We start from the raw sequence: 21,528 nt of genomic DNA, 5'->3' as shown, positions 1-21,528 counted from the left end.
GGAGGACGAGCAAAAGGGTGGATATGGGGGTTAAGTAGATGGTTGGTAGGCTTTGAGGAAGAGGTGAGTTTTGAGTGCATGTTTGAAGGAGCACAGAGTAGGAGAGAGACGTATGGAACGAGGGAGGTCGTTCCAGAGAAGGGGGGGCTGCACGGCAAAAGTCTTGGATTCTGGAGTGGGAAGAGGTGATAAGAGTGGAGGAGAGGCGGCGGTCGTTGGCCGAGCGCAGGGAGCGGGCAGGAGTGTGAATGGAGAGTAGGTTAGAGATATAAGGGGCAGTAGAGTTGGAGAAAGCCTTGTAAGTGGTGGTGAGGAGTTTGAAAAGGATTCTGTAGGGGAAGGGGAGCCAGTGTAAGACCAGGCAGAGAGGGGAGGCCGAGGAGGAGCGGCGTGAGAGGAAGATGAGTCTTGCAGCCGCATTGAGTATAGAGCGGAGGGGGGAGAGACGGGAGTGGGGGAGGCCAGTGAGGAGGAGGTTACAATAATACAGGCGGGAGATGATGAGTGCGTGGATGACAGTTTTGGTGGCATCCTGAGAGAGAAAAGGATGGATGCGGGCGATGTTGCGTAGTTGGAAGCGACAGGCTTGGGCAGGGGAGTGAAAAGAGAGAGAGGAGTCGAGGGTCACACCCAGGCAGCGAAGTTGGGTGATAGAGGAGATGGTGGAGTTATTGACTATATATATATATATATATATATATATATATATATATATAAGGAACGCATATCATACAAAGGAATAGTCCCGTACCCCTCATTAAGCACTGTCATATGGACTGAATTAAGCGTAACAATCCGATAGGTCTCTCTTTGGGATAATTTAAACAGTCTATCCTTTGGTGTAACATAGTAACATAGTAACATAGTTGATGAGGTTGAAAAAAGACACCAGTCCATCAAGTTCAACCTATTTCGGATCTCCTGCGATCCTGCACTTATATTTGAAATTGATCCAGATTAAGCAACCGCCAGTCTGTTTCAATTGTGAAAATCCCCCCAGACCCAATATTACAGTCCTATTTTACCCTATATCCACTATTATCCTTCATTTTAATTAACGGTCATATCCCTGGTTACACTTTTTCGCTAAAAATTTGTCTAACCCTTTCTTAAACATATCTATTGAATCTGCCATTACAGCCTTACCTGGCAGTGAATTTCATATCTTGACTGCCCTTACTGTAAAGAACCCCTTCATTTGCTGGTTGTGAATCTTCTTCTCCTCCAACCTTAGGGGGTGACCGTGTGTCCTGTGTCCTTGGGGTAAAACGTTCCAATGAAAGTTCTCTGTATTGACCCTTAATGTATTTGTACATAGTAATCATATCTCCTCTTAGACGCCTCTTTTCTAAAGTAAACATGCCTAAACTGGCTAACCTTTCCTCATAACTTAATGACTCCATACCCTTTATCAATTTTGTCGCCCTTCTCTGAACCCTTTCTAGTTCCAAATTATCTTTTTTATAGAGTGGTGCCCAGAACTGTACTGCATATTCAAGATGAGGTCTTACCAATGATTTATACAGTGGCAAAATTACACTGACTTCCCTTGCATCTATGCCCCTTTTTATGCATGCCAATACTTTGTTTGCCCTTGCAGCTGCTGCTTGACATTGAGCACTATTGCTAAGTCTACTGTCTACGAGCACTCTCAAATCATTTTCCATTATAGATTCTCCTAAATTAATTCCATTTTATTTATAGATTGCATTCTTGTTTTTGATCCCTAAAAGCATAACCTTACATTTATCTGTGTTAAACCTCATATTCCATTTGGCCGCCCAATCCTCCAGTTTATTTAAGTCCCTCTGTAGAGAAGCTAAATCTTGCTCTGATTTTATTACCTTACAGAGTTTAGAGTCATCTTCAAAAATAGAAACTTCACTCTTTAAACCATCACCAAGGTCATTAATAAATATATTAACAAGAAATGGCCCCAGCACGGAACCTTGAGGTACTCCACTTAAAACTTTTGACCAATTAGAAAATGTTCCATTTATCACAACTCTCTGTTCCCTATTCTCTAACCAGTTTTCGATCCAAGTACAAATGTTGTTTCCTGAACACAGTTCCCTTATTTTGTAAACCAACCTCTTGTAAACAAACCTCAGGTTAGACAATTTCAGTAAAATTAAAGTGTTGTGGAATACTTTGCTTTTCCATCAGCTTGTACCCAATTATGATATGCTCCAAGATTCTGATGTTTAAAGAATGTTGCATTATAATCCATTCATGTGCAAATACTTCTCTTATCTAAATTATTGAATTGAAAAATATTTAGTTATCCCTATAGTAGAATATACAAACTTTACAAGACCCACTGGACAAAAACATCAAAAAATAAATTAAAAAAAACTTCCAAAGGTGAAACTGTCCATCCGACATGCCAGGAGATAAGAATGGTTTAGTTTTAGCCCTTTTAAAAACCAAATCAGGTCCACTGAGAATATGAGACGTTGATGTTGGTTTAGATGGTGTAAATGGCAGTACAATCTGATTCACAGTCCTCTCAGCAGATCTGAATTGATTAACAAATGGACAAAACTATTTTATGCTCAGCATTAATAAACCTCTCATCCTTATATGTTTAAAAGCATTGACATCACTTCAGCAATTTCTTTGAAGAACGGAGAGAAGGGGCTATTATTATTCCAACCCTCGCAACAGCAACTAGGTAGCTTCCTTTATAAAGATAATATATAAGCACCAAAACATTACTACTGTCCACCGCAAGATCCAAAAATTCTATCTTAGGGGCTACAAAATTAGGTACATTTAAGATTATAATAATGTTTTTGGAGTGTCTCTACAAACTTGATAGAACTTATCCATAGCCCACAATTAGTACATCATCGATACATACCTTGTGCAATACACACTATACTGGCTGAAAGGGTTATTGATATAGATATAAGAATTTTCTCCCAGCTGCCCTTATGTAAGTGTGCATAGCTGGGAGAAGTAATGTTTCCCATAGCAGTGCCTCAAAATTTCCCTTAATAATATTTCTATTCAGATAGTTTCCCATAAGAGTTTATTAAACTGATTTTAATTAGACTTTTCTATTCAACATTGTTTAACACTTTTATGCTATAAGTTTTGTAACCTTTAGTCAGTGTTTCCTGTCTCATTTCCTTTGTCTGGATGTAGTACCAATAAGTTGTCGCATTGTAGAGAATTACTATGTCTGAACAATTTTGTTTTGTCAGTTTGTGATTTGTGTCTTTAAAATAAATTGTTCTCAGTATTGTTCCATTATATGTGAAGATCATTAAACCCACAAGTGTGTTTCTTCTCTTGTGACAGAACGGGCGAATTTCACATTACATTCAGTGTCATTTAGTTACGCTCTCTGGCTGGACGCTGGACGGACTAACCCTAGGGCCGTATTTACCAATGCTGGCAGCTCTATCAACACAACCCTGACAAATGGTGCCATATGCCAGAGCCACTCTATTCACCTACCCGTGAGTACTATTCTATCTAACCCCCATCACAGGACAGAGCAATAACCTCACAACCTCTCTCTCTGCCTCTTAGGAGTGTGTGGATGATTCGCTCTCACCTCTTCGTGTAGCTCTAAACTTCTCTTTAATTGGAAAAGCTGTTCTGAGTGAGGACTCCAGAACCAACCACTTTGCAGAGGTACAAAGAGCACCCTCAGTATATACCCTGGTCATACACTCAGTGACAGAGACTGGGATAGTTTAGTGTCTATACTCTGGTCATACACTCAGTGACAGAGACTGGGATAGTTTAGTGTCTATACTCTGGTCATACACTCAGTGACAGAGACTGGGATAGTTTAGTGTCTATACACCAGGTCATACACTCAGTGACATAGACTGGGATAGTTTAGTGTGTATACACCAGGTCATACACTCAGTGACATAGACTGGGATAGTTTAGTGTCTATACTCTGGTCATACCCTCAGTGACAGAGACTGGGATAGTTTAGTGTCTATACTCTGGTCATACACTCAGTGACAGAGACTGGGATAGTTTAGTGTCTATACTCTGGTCATACACTCAGTGACAGAGACTGGGATAGTTTAGTGTCTATACTCTGGTCATACACTCAGTGACAGAGACTGGGATAGTTTAGTGTCTATACTCTGGTCATACACTCGGTGACAGAGACTGGGATAGTTTAGTGTCTATACTGTGGTCATACACTCAGTGATATAGACTGGGATAGTTTAGTGTGTATACACCAGGTCATACACTCAGTGACAGAGACTGGGATAGTTTAGTGTCTATACTCTGGTCATACACTCAGTGACATAGACTGGGATAGTTTAGTGTCTATACTCTGGTCATACACTCAGTGACAGAGACTGGGATAGTTTAGTGTCTATACTCTGGTCATACACTCAGTGACATAGACTGGGATAGTTTAGTGTCTATACACCAGGTCATACCCTCAGTGACATAGACTGGGATAGTTTAGTGTCTATACACCAGGTCATACACTCAGTGACATAGACTGGGATAGTTTAGTATCTATACTCTGGTCATACCCTCAGTGACATAGACTGGGATAGTTTAGTGTCTATACACCAGGTCATACACTCAGTGATATAAATTGTCTATTTGCAGATTCCATTTGAGAAGAACTGTGGAGTTGATGGGGTGTGTGATGATGATCTCAGAGTGAATCTCACATTCACTGGGTAAGAAAGATAACTTTGATCTAATGAATTTAAAGCTCTCCCTTCATCATCATTAACATTTATCTATATAGAGCCAGCAGATTCCGTAGCGTTTTACAATTGGGAACAAACATTAATAAAATAATACTGGGTAGTACATACAGACAGAAAGGTAAGAGGGCCCTGCTCTCAGGCTTACAATCTATGGGACAATGGGAGTTTGATACACAGGGGCATGTGCTACATCATATTGCACACTGGACCAGCTAGAATGCAAAGTTAAAATATATTGAGTAGGCTGTGCGATCAGTCACACAGCAATGTTGGTTAGAGGGTTGTTGTCTTGTGTTAGCTGTGTAGAGGGTGGTAATAGGGTAACCTAGGGAGGGCAAGAGGGTGGTTTAGGAATATTATAAGTTTGCCTGAAGAGGTGGGTTTTCAGAGAACGCTCGAAGGTTTGAAGACTAGAGGAAAGTCTTACTGTGCGAGGGAGGGAATTCCACAAAGTGGGTGCAGCCCGAAAAAAGTCCTGTAATCAGGAATGGAAGGATGTGATGAGTGTAGAAGAGAGACACAGATCTTGTGCATAACGGAGATGTCTAGTTGGGAGATATTTTGAGACAAGTGAGGAGATGTATGTCGGTTTAATTTTGTTGACGCCTTGTATGTTAGTAGAAGAATTTTATATTGGATTCATTGAAAAACAGGCAGCCAATGTAGAGACTGACAGAGTGGCTCAGCAGAACAATAACGGTTTGTAAGGAAAATCAATCTAGCCGCTGCGTTCAAAATAGATTGTAGGGGCGAGAGTCTGATTTTGGAAAGACCAGTAAGGAGGGAAATGCAATAGTCGATGCAGGAGATGATGAGTGCATGAATTAAGGTTTTTGCGGTCTCTTGTGTGAGTTATGTACGTATTCTGGAAATGCTTTTTAGATGTATGTAGCATGATGTAAATATAGACTTGTCAACAGAAATAGAAATGTCAGGCAGGAAGCTTCTATTGTTGGGTGGGAATATTATTAATTCTGTTTTTTAAACATTGAGTTTGAGTTGGCGAGAAGACATCCAAAATGAAATGGCAGAAAGACAGTCAGTGACACGAGACAACACAGATGGTGAGAGATCAGGAGAGGATAGATAGATTTCTGTATCATCCGCATAGAGATGATACAGAAATCCAAATGAGCTTATTAGTTTGTTTGTGGAAAGGAAGCGTGTGAGGCGAGTGTAGGCAAGTCTCTTGAGAAGTTTGGAGGGGCATAGGAGCTGAGAGATGGGATGGTAATGTGAGAGACAGTTTGGGTCAGAATTAGTTTTTTTCAGAATAGGACTAATGAATGTGTGTTTGAATAATGATGGATAGATATCAGTAGAGAGAGATAATTTATAGATTTTAGCTAGAGGTGGAATAAGCACATGAGACAGGGATCTACCAGTTTCTGAGGGTATGGGATCAAGAGGCGAGGAGGTAGAGTAGGAAGAAAAGAAGAGAGTAGATACTTTGGGGTATATTTACTAAACTGCAGGTTTGAAAAAGTGGAGATGTTGCCTATACCAACCAATCAGATTCTAGCTGTCATTTTGTAGAATGTACTAAATAAATGATAACTAGAATGTGATTGGTTGCTATAGCAACATCTCCACTTTTTCAAACCCGCAGTTTAATAAATGAAGAGAGGGCGTCAGAGGATACTGGGAAGGAATTGAGCTGATTGCTTGTCGAGGGAGATGATACCATTTCATGTCTGATCTTGTCCTTGAAATAGGAAGCAAGATCCCGGGCACTGATGGTGGTCGGAGGGTTTTCGGTCGGAGGGTTTAGAAGAGATTTAAATGGTTTAAAAAGGCTAATGTGTTTTCTTAGCTTTATTCCCTTCATCAATTGCTTTAAATCCCAAACATATCAGTCTTTCAGAGCCCAGCATTATGTTACCTGGTTGTCTTCTGGTTCTTATTCATAGTTTTACAATAACTTTCTTTTCTTTTTCCTTATATTGCTTTGACACAACTGTTGTCTCACTCTGTTTTGTCTCCCTGACAGTCTAACACAGCTGGTGGTTGGGACGTCTCTTGATGTCAACTTAACAGTCTCTGTGACGAATCAAGGGGATGATTCATACAACACTCGTGTCCTTATTCCCTTCCCATCTGGCCTGTCCTACCGCAGGGTGTCTCTTGTTGAGGTACTGGGGAGCTCTCTTTTTTGGGTGCTCTCTGTGAGTTGGAGGAGTCTAAGTCTCAGTTTATGTGTTTGTCTCACAGAATAACAAGCGAGTGACCGTTTCATGTTCCACACTGGAGAGTCATGAAGTTGTGAATTGCGCTGTGAACAACCCTCTACTGAGACCCAATATAACGGTAAGAAGAGACCGCTGGAGAGTGCAAATAGAGACTGCTAGTGTGTGTGATGAGAGCTGTAAGAGAGTACAAGAGGAATAAAAGACAAGCACGCTTATGTTGTTGAGACAGTCTGAGACCAACGCAAGACAGAGAGTCTGATTCGTCTTCAGACGTAAGTCCGTTGCGTGCCATATTTTGCGTGAAATTGCTTTGCACATGCTCAGGAGTTGACTTTACGTCAGTTAGCACAAGTGCATGTAAATCATGTCAAACGCAATGTACCGTAAGGGCGTACTGATGTTAAGCGCACGCACATTTATCTTATTCAACTCTGGGCAACTCTGAGTTACGTGATTTTTAGCCATATAACTTACATGACAGGTGTAAGTGCTGAGTGATAGTGATGATGGACGCGTATGTTGCCAGAACATGTGTTTGAGAAACTGTAAAAATGCATTTTATGTACAGTAGAGAGGGTATTAAGGGGCAATGCGAGGACATAAATAACATTACACACCCGCTGGGTCCTCACATTGCCCCCTTAATAGTATAAATGTAACACTCACCATTTGAAGAGAAGTGAATCTCACTGGAGGAATGTTGTGATGACGGAATTCTTCTTGGTCACTTTTTTATGAAGTCTGAATTTACTCCAGGTCGGAATTACAGCATTCAGAATTTTCCGGTAAGTGGTGTCGGAATGATTGTCTTCGAAAACTTGTACCCCACCCCATTTGTCTTTAATTTTCAACTCTAAATAGAACTTCACCTTCAAACTCTTCCATCACATCTATAACACACGACCAGTCTGTTCATCATCATCAACATTTATTTATATAGGCCAGCAAATTCCGTAGCGCTTTACAATTGATAACAAACATTAATAAGACAATACTGGGTAATACATACAGACAGAGAGGTAAGAGAACCCTGCTCGAAAGCTTACAATCTATAGGACAATGGCAGTTAGAAACACAAGGGCATGTGCTACATCATATTGCACAATGGACCAGCCAGACTGCAAAGGTAAAAGTACTGAGTGGGCTATGTGTGTTGCAATGCTGGTCAGAAGGTTGTTGTCTTGCGTTAGCAGTGTAGAGGATGGTAATAGGGTAATATAGGGAAATTAAGATGATGGTTGAGGAATATCATAACCTTGTCTGAAGAGGTGGATTTTCAGTGAACGCTTGAAGGTTTGAAGACTAGAGGAAAGTCTTACTGTGCGTGGGAGGGAATTCCACAAAGTAGGTGCAGCCCGGAAAAAATCCTGTAACCGAGAATGGGAGGATGTGATGAGAGTGGAGGAGAGACATAGATCTTGTGCAGAACGGAGGTGTCGAGTAGGGAGATATTTCGAGACAAGTGAGGAAATATATGTCGGTGCAATTTTGTTGATGGCCTTGTATGTTAGAATTTTATATTGGATTCGTTGAAATACAGGCAGCCAATGTAGAGACTGACAGAGTGGCTCAGCAGAGGAATAACGGTTTGTAAGGAAAATCAGTCAAGCCGCTGCGTGCAAAATAGATTGTAGGGGTTCAAGTCTGACTTTGGGAAGACCAGTAAGGAGGTAATTGCAATAGTCAATGCGGGAGATGATGAGTGCATGAATTAATGTTTTTGCGGTGTCTTGTGTCAGATATGTGCGTATTCTGGAAATGTTCTTTAGGTGTATGTAACATGATTTAGATATAGAGTTGATGTGGGGAATAAACGACAGTTGTGAATCAAGGATTACACCTAGGCAACGAGCTTGCGGGGTGGGATTTATGGTCATGTTATCGACAGAAATAGAAATGTCAGGCAGGAAGCTTCTGTTTTTGGGTGGGAATATTATTAATTCAGTTTTTGAAAGATTGAGTTTGAGTTGGCGAGAAGACATCCAAGATGAAATGGCAGAGAGACAGTCTGTTCAACAGTATTATTCTTCTACTTACAAACTATGGAGCTCCCATTCTTTGTCAATGCAATCTACGCACACTGATGTCTTCTCCACTCACACTCACAACTGACACTCACCTTCTGGGATCTTTTTCAGGTGATCTTCATGGTCAGCTTTCATGTGGCACATACGATTGATCTCGGAGACACACTAACGATGGTGGCCAATGTGACCAGGTAACCGACCACCGCTAGAAATACTGTGTGAGACATATGGACTGGGGCTACCGGATGGTGAATGTTTGGAACCACTAGATACTTTCCTATCTTATTTCCAGACTTATTCCCAAGCTATCAGTGATAGTAAATGGGAATAATAGGCAGTGTGGAGACTTAGTCTTCAGCTATGAGTTAATAGTACATCTAAAAATCAGTAGATTCATTAAAAGGTGATGTCCTTATATGAAAAATTAAATAATACCATAGTATATGTCCATATGTTTATTCTCTCTTGTATGGAGAGGGTGAAAACCCTCAGAAGCCTTCACTTTTCTAAGCATTAAGATGAATGACGGAGGCGCCCAGTGGTGAATTAGGTACAACTAATGAGTATGTAATACACAACCAGTGCACATCCCAGATTTAGCACTAGATAATCGGCAAGATGCCAGATGTTGGAAATCTTCACATGGTGGCCCCACAATCAGATAGGTCAGATAGTTCAATGGCACTTAATGAAAGATGCTAAACCTTAAAGAGGTCTCAGATATGGGATGATCCACCATAGATTCTTGTGATAGTAAACACCAAAAACATAACAAACAGCTATTATCAAGTGCTGCATCTGGTATGTGCATTGGCTGTATTTTGGAATCTCATTCGTAATACCTAATTCACCACTTGGTGCCGCCATTCTTCATGGTACTAGTCCCAGGTTGATTCCTTGAAAGTGCAAATTCTGGTGTTGAGTTGCCATTTGTGAATATACGGGTTTATCTGGCCCAATGTTACCCACTTCACGCTGGCTGGCCACCCAGGGGTGCCTTACTATGTCAGGGAAGCCTACCCAGTACCTTCTGGGGTTCTCAGTCACTTAGGCAAATGCAGTTAGTAAGTACAACAATACATTTATTGTAATAAAAACAACAATAGAATATTATGTACACACAGTAAATAAATGCCAGGCAGGTTTACCACATCATCTGTCCCTTACACCAGTAGCTTAAGGAGTTACAGTTACCTGGATGTCCTGAGTTAAAGACCCATGGAGTCAGGGCCATCTTTTCCATTGGGCATGATGGGCAGCTGCCCGGGGGCCCCACGGGCAAGGGGGCCCCATAGGCATGGCTCTTAATGAGAATAAATAATCTTGCAAAAGAAAAAACATGCACAAAAAACCTTCAAGGGTCACTGAGCAAGTACATCTATCTATCTCTATCTCCAAATATCTATATCTGCATCTGTATACATCTATATATCTATATCTATATCTAGGGGCCCCGATGCACTGCTTTGCCCGGGGGCCCATAATGTTGTTAAGATGGCCCTGCATGGAGTTCTTCTCTTATTTGCAGCTGTAGTCCATTGGTAGAGAACGAAAACTCAAAACCAGCTACACTGCACCTTCCATGAATCAATCCTCAGAATGAATATCACCTCCACCCCTTGGAGGGGCTCCTTATATCTAGGGTCTAATTTCCACAGTGTTTTCCCCTTCCTGGGCAATCCTTCTTAACCATTGGTGGGTGCTGTATCAGGGGGTTGGAGGAGGATTGGAGATGAGCTGTACTTCCACAGAAGGTCACCTGCTGGGCTCTAGACAAAATGTCTGAACTAGTCATGTGGAGAACAATGGATACTAATTGGTCTTCCCCCTCACCTGTATCCTGCAATCTGATCCTTACCCATAACCCACCTAACTTCCCTTTAAGGACAATGAATAACACCCTCACTGCCACATCATCAATATACAATACACAATATACACATTTAAAATGAGCTACAATGTCCCCTTATCCACATGTAACTAGACACTGCAGTTGTACTCTGTTGAGCTGGGGAACAAAAGCAAGGGCTATAAAAAGTACTTGCTATAATCCACATTTTGTGAGAAACGAGGGACAGGCTGGTTAGAGTGATATTAATATCTCATTTCACCACACCGTTCTCTACCAGTGGACTACATCGGCAGATCCATGGGGCTTCAAGTCAGGACATCCAGGTGACTGTAACTCCTTAAGCTAGTGGGGTAAGGGACAGAGGATGTGGTAAACCTGCCTGACATTTATTTACTGTGTGTACATAATATTCTAGTGATTGGTTTTTATTACAATAAATGTATTGTTTTACTTTCTAACTGCATTTGCCAGAGTGACTAATAAGAACCTCAGAAGGAACTGGGTAGACTTCCCTGGCCTAGGAAGGCACCCCTGGGTGGCCAGCCAGCATGAAGTGGGTAGAATTGGGCCAGATAAGCCCGGCATCTTCACAGAGTCCAAGAGTCTGGGTCTTGTACCTCTAGGATGTAGATGAGCATAGGGGGGGCAGAAGTCATTCATTATGATGTGTGGTGAGGGTCGGCTATGACTTATGTCAAACTCCACTTACAAAACCTGCAAAATCTCACGGCCAAATGTGGAATGAGCTGGATATTTCACAGATGTGCCCATATCAATTTTACAACTATGTTTTTACCTCTGGGACTATAGACGAATGAGGAGGGCTCCGGAAAAGAAACACTTCCAATAGATAAAATAAATTTTATATATGAATATATTAAATGGGAATTTAAATAATATCAAGACCGTATGAAAAAGACTGCTCCAACCACAGAAGCATATGGTAGCAGGCCAGCAGGAAACCTGGTATCATCCAAACAGCGCGTTTCAAGGGTTCTTCTCATCAGCAGGCATTAGGAAACACAAGTATGCAAGGGGGAGGGGGGCTCCTTTTTTTTAAGCCATGTAATTATTATGCCATTTATGTGGCTGATAGAAGGAGATCCTTATACTTGTGTTTCCTGATGCCTGTTGAAGTGGAGAATCCACAAAACGCGTTGTGTGGATGACCCAGGGTTCCAGCTGACCAGCTGCAATAAGTACTGTGGTGGGGAACAGTCTCATTTGTTTAACTCGCTGTTTGTCATTATCCTGTGTGTTTTTTATCAAAAATATTCCTTTTTAAACTGCATTTGATATATGGTCTCTACCTCATTTCTAATCCAGCTCGCTCCTCATTCATTCCACCACTGTGTGGTGATGATTTGCTGGAAATCCTTATTATCTATGGATCTATTGTGGACAAGGGATTCGTATGTCCATGGACATTATTTTGGTTTTTATTCCTGGGCAATTTATCTCTAGAATTAAACGCAAAAAGTTACCCCCAGACCTGTATCTAAAGGAATTAATTAGGTGCTAAACAGATGAAATTTTCTCACAAGTCACCTTCCGCCTTAATAACACAAATCCTACATACTTAGATAGAAAAAGGGAAATGCAAACCATAGAGCGGCGGTTCCCAAAGTGTGTGCCGCGCTCCCTGGGGTGCCGCGGTGCTGTCACAGGGGTGCCGCGATCCCTAGCAAGCAAAAGAAGAAGAAGAAAAAAAAAAACTTACCCATCATCCAGCGCCGGATCCTCCTCCTCACTGACTGCCGGGCATGACGTCATCATGTCCGTCAGTCTCAGTGAGAAGGAGCAGCAGAGAAGACGTCCAGGAAAGAAGGTAAGTAAAGGAAGTGAAGGGGGGCACAGAGAGACACCATGAAGGGACGCAGAGAGACACCATGAAGGGACGCAGAGAGACACCATGAAGGGACGCAGAGAGACACCATGAAGGGACGCAGAGAGACACCATGAAGGGACGCAGAGAGACACCATGAAGGGACGCAGAGAGACACCATGAAGGGATGCAGAGAGACACCATGAAGGGGGACACAGAGAGACACCATGAAGGGGGACACAGAGAGACACCATGAAGGGGGACACAGAGAGACACCATGAAGGGGGACACAGAGAGACAGCATGAAGGGGGACACAGAGAGACAGCATGAAGGGGGACACAGAGAGAGACACCATGAAGGGACACAGAGAGAGACACCATGAAGGGACACAGAGAGAGACACCATGAAGGGACACAGAGAGAGACACCATGAAGGGGGACTGAGAGAGACAGGCTGAAGGGGGCACAGAGAGACAGGCTGAAGGGGGCACAGAGAGACAGGCTGAAGGGGGCACAGAGAGACATGCTGAAGGGGGCACAGAGAGACAGCATGAAGGGGGCACAGAGAGACATGCTGAAGGGGGCACAGAGAGACACCATGAAGGGATGCAGAGAGACACCATGAAGGGGGACACAGAGAGACACCATGAAGGGGGGCAGAGAGACACCATGAAGGAGGACACAGAGAGACACCATGAAGGGGGACACAGAGAGACAGCATGAAGGGGGACACAGAGAGACAGCATGAAGGGGGACACAGAGAGACAGCATGAAGGGACACAGAGAGAGACACCATGAAGGGACACAGAGAGAGACACCATGAAGGGACACAGAGAGAGACACCATGAAGGGACACAGAGAGAGACACCATGAAGGGACACAGAGAGAGACACCATGAAGGGGGGCACAGAGAGACAGGCTGAAGGGGGACTGAGAGAGACAGGCTGAAGGGGGCACAGAGAGACAGGCTGAAGGGGGCACAGAGAGACAGGCTGAAGGGGGCACAGAGAGACATGCTGAAGGGGGCACAGAGAGACAGCATGAAGGGGGCACAGAGAGACAGGCTGAAGGGGGACAGAGAGACAGGCTGAAGGGGGACACCATGAAGGGGGCACAGAGAGACATGCTGGAGGGGGACGCAGAGAGACACGCTGGAGGGGGACGCAGAGAGACACGCTGAAGGGGGACGCAGAGAGACAGGCTGAAGGGGGCACAAAGAGACAGGCTGAAGGGGGCACAAAGAGACAGGCTTAAGGGGGACACAGAGAGACACACCGAAGGGGGGGCAGAGAGACACACTGAAGGTGGGAACAGAGACACGCTGAAGGGGGGGACAGAGAGACATGCTAAAGGGGGGGACAGAGAGACACGCTGAAGGAGGGGGACAGAGAGACGCTGAAGGAGGGGGACAGAGAGACGCTGAAGGAGAGGGACAGAGAGAGACGCTGAAGAAAGGGACACAGAGTGTGAGATGGCGAAGAGGGGGACAGAGTAATATGGTGAAGGGGCGCAGTGATATGATGAAGGGGCACAATGTGATGGTGAAGGGGCCTAAATACATCTTACGTCATTTTGACCCAACTACTTAAAAAACGGGACTACCCGGTAATTATTTTGGCTTAGGGGTGGCTTGGAAAGATTATGGTGACTCTAAGGGTGCCTAGAACTGACAAAGTTTGGGAACCACTGCCATAGAGTGTTAAATATATCACTTTATAGAGGTAACAGAGAACAGCTGCCTCTTAGGGAATAGAATGTACTATACCGAGGAACCGAGCGAAAAACAAAACCAAAAGAAGATAGGGGCTGCTCTTTGACGTCCATTAATACAACAACCAATTTGTAATTATAAAACTTATTTTAATAGTAAATAGCCTTAAAATTTCACATAATTGCTACATATATACATACAAATATATACATAACACAAATAAAAAGAATCCGCCTTGTTAATCAGCATAAAAGTTAATGCTGTGAATGGCGACACACTGTAAGGCCCCGTTAGATCCCTGCATTGGAACAAACTGTGAGGGAAGCACCTCGATCTCTGTTGGAGATAGTAGCAGAACTACCATTGGTTCAGCAGGTGCTGTGCACCGGGGCCCATGGAGATTATGGGGCCCGCTGCTCACTAGTTCCACCTCTGGTCGGAGAGGAGAGCTGTCACAAGGGTGTCAGTGGTCTGAACACGGATATCTGTCCAACAACAGAAATCGGTAGGTTGGGCATGAGAAGACTTTTTCTACCAGCTAACATTGACTTTTAACTTAAGAAATGTTCCATCTAATCATGGCCTTGCTGTGAACTGTATCAGTGGATATAACGGGGGTATGAAAGCCCCAAACTGACTGTATGTAATGTGGCTAAGGATCCTTTGATGTACTCTACAATCTGATTGTCGTCACATAGGTTTAACTTTTATGTTGATTTAGAAGGTGGATTCGTTTTATTTGTGTTATTGTTATGATTCCTAGTGAATTCAGGACACGGCAATAGCAGTAGAAAAACCAAGTTTAATTAGGCAAAATATGTGAAGAAGGATTGAGTTCATGGAATATGCAGATTTCAGGTAGCAGAATAAACAGGTATACTCCAATACACAATTATGAACAGGTGTGATGAATGGCAGGAATAGTCCACAGAAGCAACAGGTTCTAAGTAATGACAAATACAGTTTAAATGCAGGGTCTAGTATAATCAGTTACCCAATTACCAGGATGGCCGAGGCTCCAGACTAAGGAGGCAGGGGCCAGGATTCCATATCCTAGAGGCACGAGTCTATCCAGGGAAGCAGACAGACTGAGTCCAGTAGCCAGGCAGAGGTCAGGGTCACAAGCAAACAGGCAGGGTCCGGTAATCAGGCAGAGAGTCACAACTGGAGGTCAGGCAGCAGCAAAGCAAAACTGGAACAGGGATAAACAGGAAACAAGCAGCAGCCAGGAATAAACAATGAACTGCACAGAGCACAGACTGACGCCGGTATTAGAAGCTGTGAGACAGGTGCAGTTCTAATCAGAAAAGGAGATTAACTCCTACAGGCATGGTGTAAAGATCAGGGGCAGAACATCAGCACCTCTGGTGGATTTGAGGTACTGCTGCCACATACAAAGTATAGGCAGAGTCGTAACAGTTATGTATTATGAGAAATCTTAAGGATACATACTATTAAAATAAGTTTTTTATTACAAATTAATTGCTGTTTTAATGGAAGTCAGAGAGCAGAGTCTATCTTCTTTTGGTTTTATTTTTGCTCGGTTCCTAGGTATAGTACAGCTGTTCTCTGTTACTTTATAAAGTGATATTTTGTAGCACTCTACATTATATTCTTTTGCTATCGTATCTCTAGAATTCTCTGCTCTCTCCACAGTGATAATGGGGGCTTTTCCAATGATCGAATGACATCGTTATCTCGGATAAGAGTGCTGTATGCAATCTACGTGACCATCACCAGGTGAGTGAGAGACAGAGCCACTGAAATGAGGGGAGGATGAGACAATTCAGGAGAAACATTAGAGGGACAGAGATGACTGAACGAGTGACAGATGGGAGCCGACAGAAAAGGGTGAGAAGTGAAAGACGGACAGAGAGGAGATATACACAAGAGAGGCCTAAAACATAGAGTCTGGGAGATAGGAGATGTAGACTAGAGAGAGAAGAGACACAGAAGAAGTCAGTAAATTGCTGCTCTCTGCAGGGTCCATGCAGGTGGTGTAATTGGACCCTGGCTCCCTCAGACACCTGTTAGTCATGTCTGCTTGGACATCCAGTTACTATATAAGTACCGGCCTGGGGATCATTCATTACCCATGGATCAGTTCCACTCAGGGGTGGAAGGTGCATCGTCGGGCCCCATAACAACACTTGGGTAAGAGCCCAGTTATGCCGCTCTAGCCCTGCCCTTAAGTGAGCAGAACATGGAAGACTGCCTATGAATGTGTTGGACCAGCACATGGTCAGAAGAGGTCTCGAAGTGGGGAAAAGCCAGCGCTGCAGTGGCCGTAGGTCCGCCGATGGATTTCTTGCTGATTCCGTAGTGGGATTACTTTTGTGCTCATATTACATGTGTCCTAAGAGTGAGGGGACATCGGGACTGTCTGTATTACATGTGTATTAGAGAGCTCTGACATGTACACAACACTCACTACTTGTACTTGTTTCAGCCTCGAAGAATCCAGCAAATACCAAAACTTTTCATCCCATGACACCAGGGTGCAACACATATACAAGGTAAGAACATACACTATATGGACAAAAGTATTTCACCACATATGTTAATTATTGAATTGAGGTGTTTCAATCAGACCCATTGCCAGAGGTGTATAAATTCCAGCACTTAGCCATGCAGTCTCCATTTGCAAACATTTGTGATACAAAATTCGTCATTCTGAAGAGCTCAGTGGCACCATCGTGGTACTGTGATAGGATGCCACCTTTGTAATAAGACGGTTTGTGAAATTTCATCCCTGTTGGATATTCCACGGTCATCTGTAAGTGATATTATTAGAAAGTGGAAGCGTTTAGGAACAACAGCAACTCAGCCACGAAGCGGAAGACCACATAAAATCACAGAGCGGGGTCAACGACTGCTAAGGTGCATAGTGCGTAAAAGTCACCAACGCTCTGCTGATTCCATAGCTGAAGAATTCTGAACTTCCATTATTCCATTTATGTAAGCACAAAAACTGTGCGTTGGGAGCTTAACGTAATGGGTTTCCATGGCCGAGCAGCTGCATGCAAGCCTCACATCACCAAGACCAATGCCAAGCGTCGGATGGAGTGGTGTAAAGCACACCGACACTGGACTGTGGAGCAGTGGAAACGTGTTCTGTGGAGTTACAAATCACTCTCTGTTTGGCAGTTAGATGGGCGAGTCTGGGTTTGGTGGATGCCAGGAGAACGTTACCTGTCTGACTGCATTATGCCAACTGTGAAGTTTGGTGGAGGATGGATAATGGTACGGGGCTGTTTTTTAGGGTTTGGGATAGACCCCTTATCTCCAGTGAAAGGCAATCTTAATGCTTCAGCATACCAAGTCATTTGGACAATGCTATGCTTCCAACTTTGTGGCAACAGTTTGGGGAAGGCCCTTTTCTATTCCAACATGACTGTGCCCCAGTGTACAAAGCAAGGACTACAAAGACATAGTTTGATGAGTTCGGTGTGGAAGAACTTGACTATCCCATACAGAGCCCTGACCTCAATCCCATCGAGCACCTTTAGGGTGAACTGGAACGAAGATTGTAAGCCAGGACTTCTCGTCCAACATCAGGGCCTGACCTCATAAATGCTCTACAGAATGAATGGGCATAAATATCAACAGAAACTCTCCAACATCTTGTGGAGCCTTCCAAGAAGAGTGGGAGCTGTTATCACTGCAAAAGGGGGACCAACTCCATAATACAGTATATGGATCTGTGTACAATGTCATTAGAGTCCCTGTTGGTGTAATGGCCAAGCGTCCGAATACTTTTGTCGATATAGTGTGTATGATACTATTTATTAATCCACCCTATATGTATAATACTATTTATTGTTTCCACTCTCTATATATATATATATAATACTATTTATTAATCCACCATCTATATATATATATATATACATATATATATATATATATATATATATATATATATATATATATATATATATATACACATCCTACTAATCGCCAAGTCTAGGTGCCACCACCATACTTTGCATGAAGAGGAAAATCGGACTTGTTCAAAAATTAGAGAAGCAGGTATAGGCCGGAGCAGATGATCAAGATCACAAGTGAAGGTGCACGTGGAGTCACAGTATAAATGTGAAGTACTGCTCAATATGATTGGCACTATATAAATAGGGCCGGTGCTAGGGTCCATGGCGCCCTAGGCAAAATCGGCGCCCTCTCCCCCCCCCCCCCCCCCGCAAAAATCAGGGCCCTCCTCCCTCCTCACCCCGTCTTTTCTTACCTTGTCTCACCACCGCCGCCTCTCTGCTCCGTCTCCTCCCCTCCACTCACTGACACTAGTGAGTGGAGGGGAGGAGACGGAGCAGAGAGGCGGAGGTGGTGTGCAATAGCCTCTTCCCACCCTCCCCGTGCATCTGAATGCTGTGCGGCGGCCGTGACAGGTATGGTCAGCGGTCGCCGCACAGTTTTAAAATTAATTTCCAGTTCTGTGGCGCCCTCCAGAGCCCGGCGCCTTAGGCAAGTACCTAACCTTGCCTAATGGGAGCGCCGGGCCTGTATATAAATAAAGAATAGTAATAATGCTGCCAATCTCCCGCATCCATGGGCGTTACAGACTGACGCACATCTACGTATCTCCTGTGTGGTCTGATCAGTGATTGGTGTAATACACTGAGGGTCCTATCTCACCCAGTGACCTGGCATTGTACTGAGTATCAGTTTATTCAGCATGTAGAGCTGTAATACATTCTTTCTGCATCGCTGCCATTATAACTCTACTCACCTCCCAGCATCAATCATGGCCCAGCAATACGAGAGATATCGCTAGTTACCACAGCCATATATTTCTACCGATGGTAACAGACACTAAATGCCATAGTCAGAGACATTGCTGAGAATGTTCTTATTATATGATTGGCTGAAGCAGAATGTTATCATTTTTCTCCCCTTTAGGTCATTAACCTGGGTGACCGCCGGGTCCCGATCTCAGTCATATTCCTGGTGCCTGTTAGTCTAGGGGAAACTGTTATCTGGGAGAAGACAGATATCACCAGCTCACAGGTATCTAATGACGTCTAATGGTGTTACCTGTATCTGCCTGCATCTTCATAGACCACTACTTCCACCAACTACCTCTTATAGCGTCTACTGGCAGTCTGTACCATGGCTCACACCAAACCCCTGCTGTTGGTTCCTAATACCTCCCAGGTACCACCACATGCAGACTACAGAAGCACCTACTTTCAGCACCTTCATAGACCACTGCTTCCACCTACCACACCACATATCTCTTATAGTGTCTACCTGCACTGGCAGTCTGTACCATGGCCTACACCCACCTCCTGCTGCTGGTTCTCAATGCCTCCCAGGCACCAGGTCCTACACCCACCTTCTGCTGTTGGTTTCCAATACCTCCCTGGCACCAAGTCCTACCCCCACCTCCTATGCTGGTTCCCAATACCTCCCAGGCACCAGGTACTACACTCACCTCCTGCTGTTGGTTCCCAATGCCTCCCAGGCAGCAGGTCCTACACCCACCTTCTGCTGTTGGTTTCCAACACCTCCCTGGCACCAAGTCCTACCCCCACCTCCTATGCTGGTTCCCAATACCTCCCAGGCACCAGGTACTACACTCACCTCCTGCTGTTGGTTCCCAATGCCTCCCAGGCAGCAGGTCCTACACCCACCTCCTGCTGCTGGTTCCCAATACCTCTCAGGTACCAGGTCCTACACTCACCTCCTGCTGTTGGTTCCCAATACCTCCCAGGTACCAGGTCCTACAACCACCTCCTATGCAGGTTCCCAATACCTGCCAGATGCCTCCACATGCAGACTACAGCACCTACTCAAATCTCTAGTACAGCCTGTGTCAGGTCGTACACCCACCTCCTGCTGGTTCTCTCTCCATATCACAGATCCATAGTACTACTAACTGCTGTATGCACCTACTCCTACTAGCACAAGTTTGGTAATACCAAATCATCACTTTACCAGTGCAACGACGTTGCTTGTAAACTAACTGAGAGATCTGCACTTTAGAGCAGGCTGCTGATTCCTGTGGGGACTGGGGACCTCTGCTGGACAGCTGCTGTAATAATGTGAGAGAGCAGCAGGTGGCAGGAATAGAAAATGGGATACATATAACAAGATGACTCCTGGTTGGAGAAATTCCTTGGCCAATCAAGCAGTGGAGGTCTCCATTCTGTGCATTGAGTTCTTCAGCTAACCTTCAGTGGACCAGTCACATCGTACTGCATGACCATTGGTGGTGGTCAGATGGGAAGGGACCCCTCACTGATGTAAACCATGGTGGACCCCATTTAAAGACTGATCATGTGCTTCTTTCGCAGCCAGAGCTTTCTACCTGTAGAGTGTCTGGTCAAACACTGGGATCAGGGAATAACTGGGAGCTCAGGGGAAGAAGCCCAACTCTGGTAAGTATGAGAGGTCAAATGTTTTATAGCATGTTTGTCTTGTCTGTTCCTCAGGAGACACACTGTCCAGAGATCTCTGACTCTCTCTTCATAAAATACCTGCTCAGCACAACCCTCCTCTCCAGGACTCCTCTAAGCAGTCTCTTTCTGAGTTGTGTGTATTGTCCCCTACACTGACCTCTGTCTGTCTCTTTATCTCCTTCCTCAGAACTGTTCAGTGGGGACCTGTCTCAGAACTGTCTGTAACATCAGCCATCTGGAGGTCCAGACATCGGTGACCTTCACAATCAGTGGCTCGGTGACTAAAGACTGGACCACGCAGGTGGTGGCACGACTCCTTGCCCTCACATTTACACCACATATGATATAAGATATCAGACTGAGAACCGTAAAGTGCTATGGAGTAGGGACTGGACAGGTTCAACTAAACAATGAAAAGATAATGAAAATAAATCTGTGCTTAACACATGGCGGTCCTCTGGTCTGATAGGTTTCATGTTTCTCAGAAATCCTCAGTAGGCGTCGGTTTATCCAATTATATATCTGCACTAGGAGGAGAGTCACATAACCTTTTTATTGAAGACTAAGGACTGCCAATACACTAGTTCCCAATCTCTCTTTTAAGTTAAGTCGAATGAAAATTGCGTGATTTTTACAGGCTTGGTTAATGAGATTCATTGCGCAAAGTATATGAAATGACTGACACTTGCGGGATACATTGGGGTATCTTGGAAGCCTCAATTGTGGATTACAGGAGTTATGTGGACTTGCAGTTATGTCTGGATTACATGTCATGTACGGTACAGGTATCATGTACAGTGTC

General features: G+C 44.0%; 1 protein-coding gene across 5 annotated transcripts in view; it reads left to right on the top strand.

Annotated features, from left to right (window-relative positions):
* Nucleotides 1-21,528, top strand: part of LOC142097135 (integrin alpha-M-like) — a 70,621-nt gene that overhangs the window by 44,503 nt on the left and 4,590 nt on the right. For all 5 annotated transcript variants that reach the window (XM_075178740.1, XM_075178743.1, XM_075178741.1 and 2 more), the window contains 11 exons: nt 3,307-3,467; nt 3,541-3,645; nt 4,600-4,673; nt 6,697-6,838; nt 6,918-7,013; nt 9,034-9,113; nt 15,967-16,050; nt 16,760-16,826; nt 19,225-19,332; nt 20,622-20,705; nt 20,914-21,027. In XM_075178740.1, coding sequence (XP_075034841.1) covers nt 3,307-3,467; nt 3,541-3,645; nt 4,600-4,673; nt 6,697-6,838; nt 6,918-7,013; nt 9,034-9,113; nt 15,967-16,050; nt 16,760-16,826; nt 19,225-19,332; nt 20,622-20,705; nt 20,914-21,027 — 1,115 coding nt within the window. The remainder of the gene's footprint in view (nt 1-3,306; nt 3,468-3,540; nt 3,646-4,599; nt 4,674-6,696; nt 6,839-6,917; nt 7,014-9,033; nt 9,114-15,966; nt 16,051-16,759; nt 16,827-19,224; nt 19,333-20,621; nt 20,706-20,913; nt 21,028-21,528) is intronic.

This window comes from Mixophyes fleayi, chromosome 7, assembly GCF_038048845.1.
Source record: "Mixophyes fleayi isolate aMixFle1 chromosome 7, aMixFle1.hap1, whole genome shotgun sequence".
NCBI lineage: Eukaryota > Metazoa > Chordata > Amphibia > Anura > Limnodynastidae > Mixophyes > Mixophyes fleayi.
Note: the sequence above shows the minus strand (reverse complement) of the source record. Positions and strands in the feature narration are given on the sequence as shown.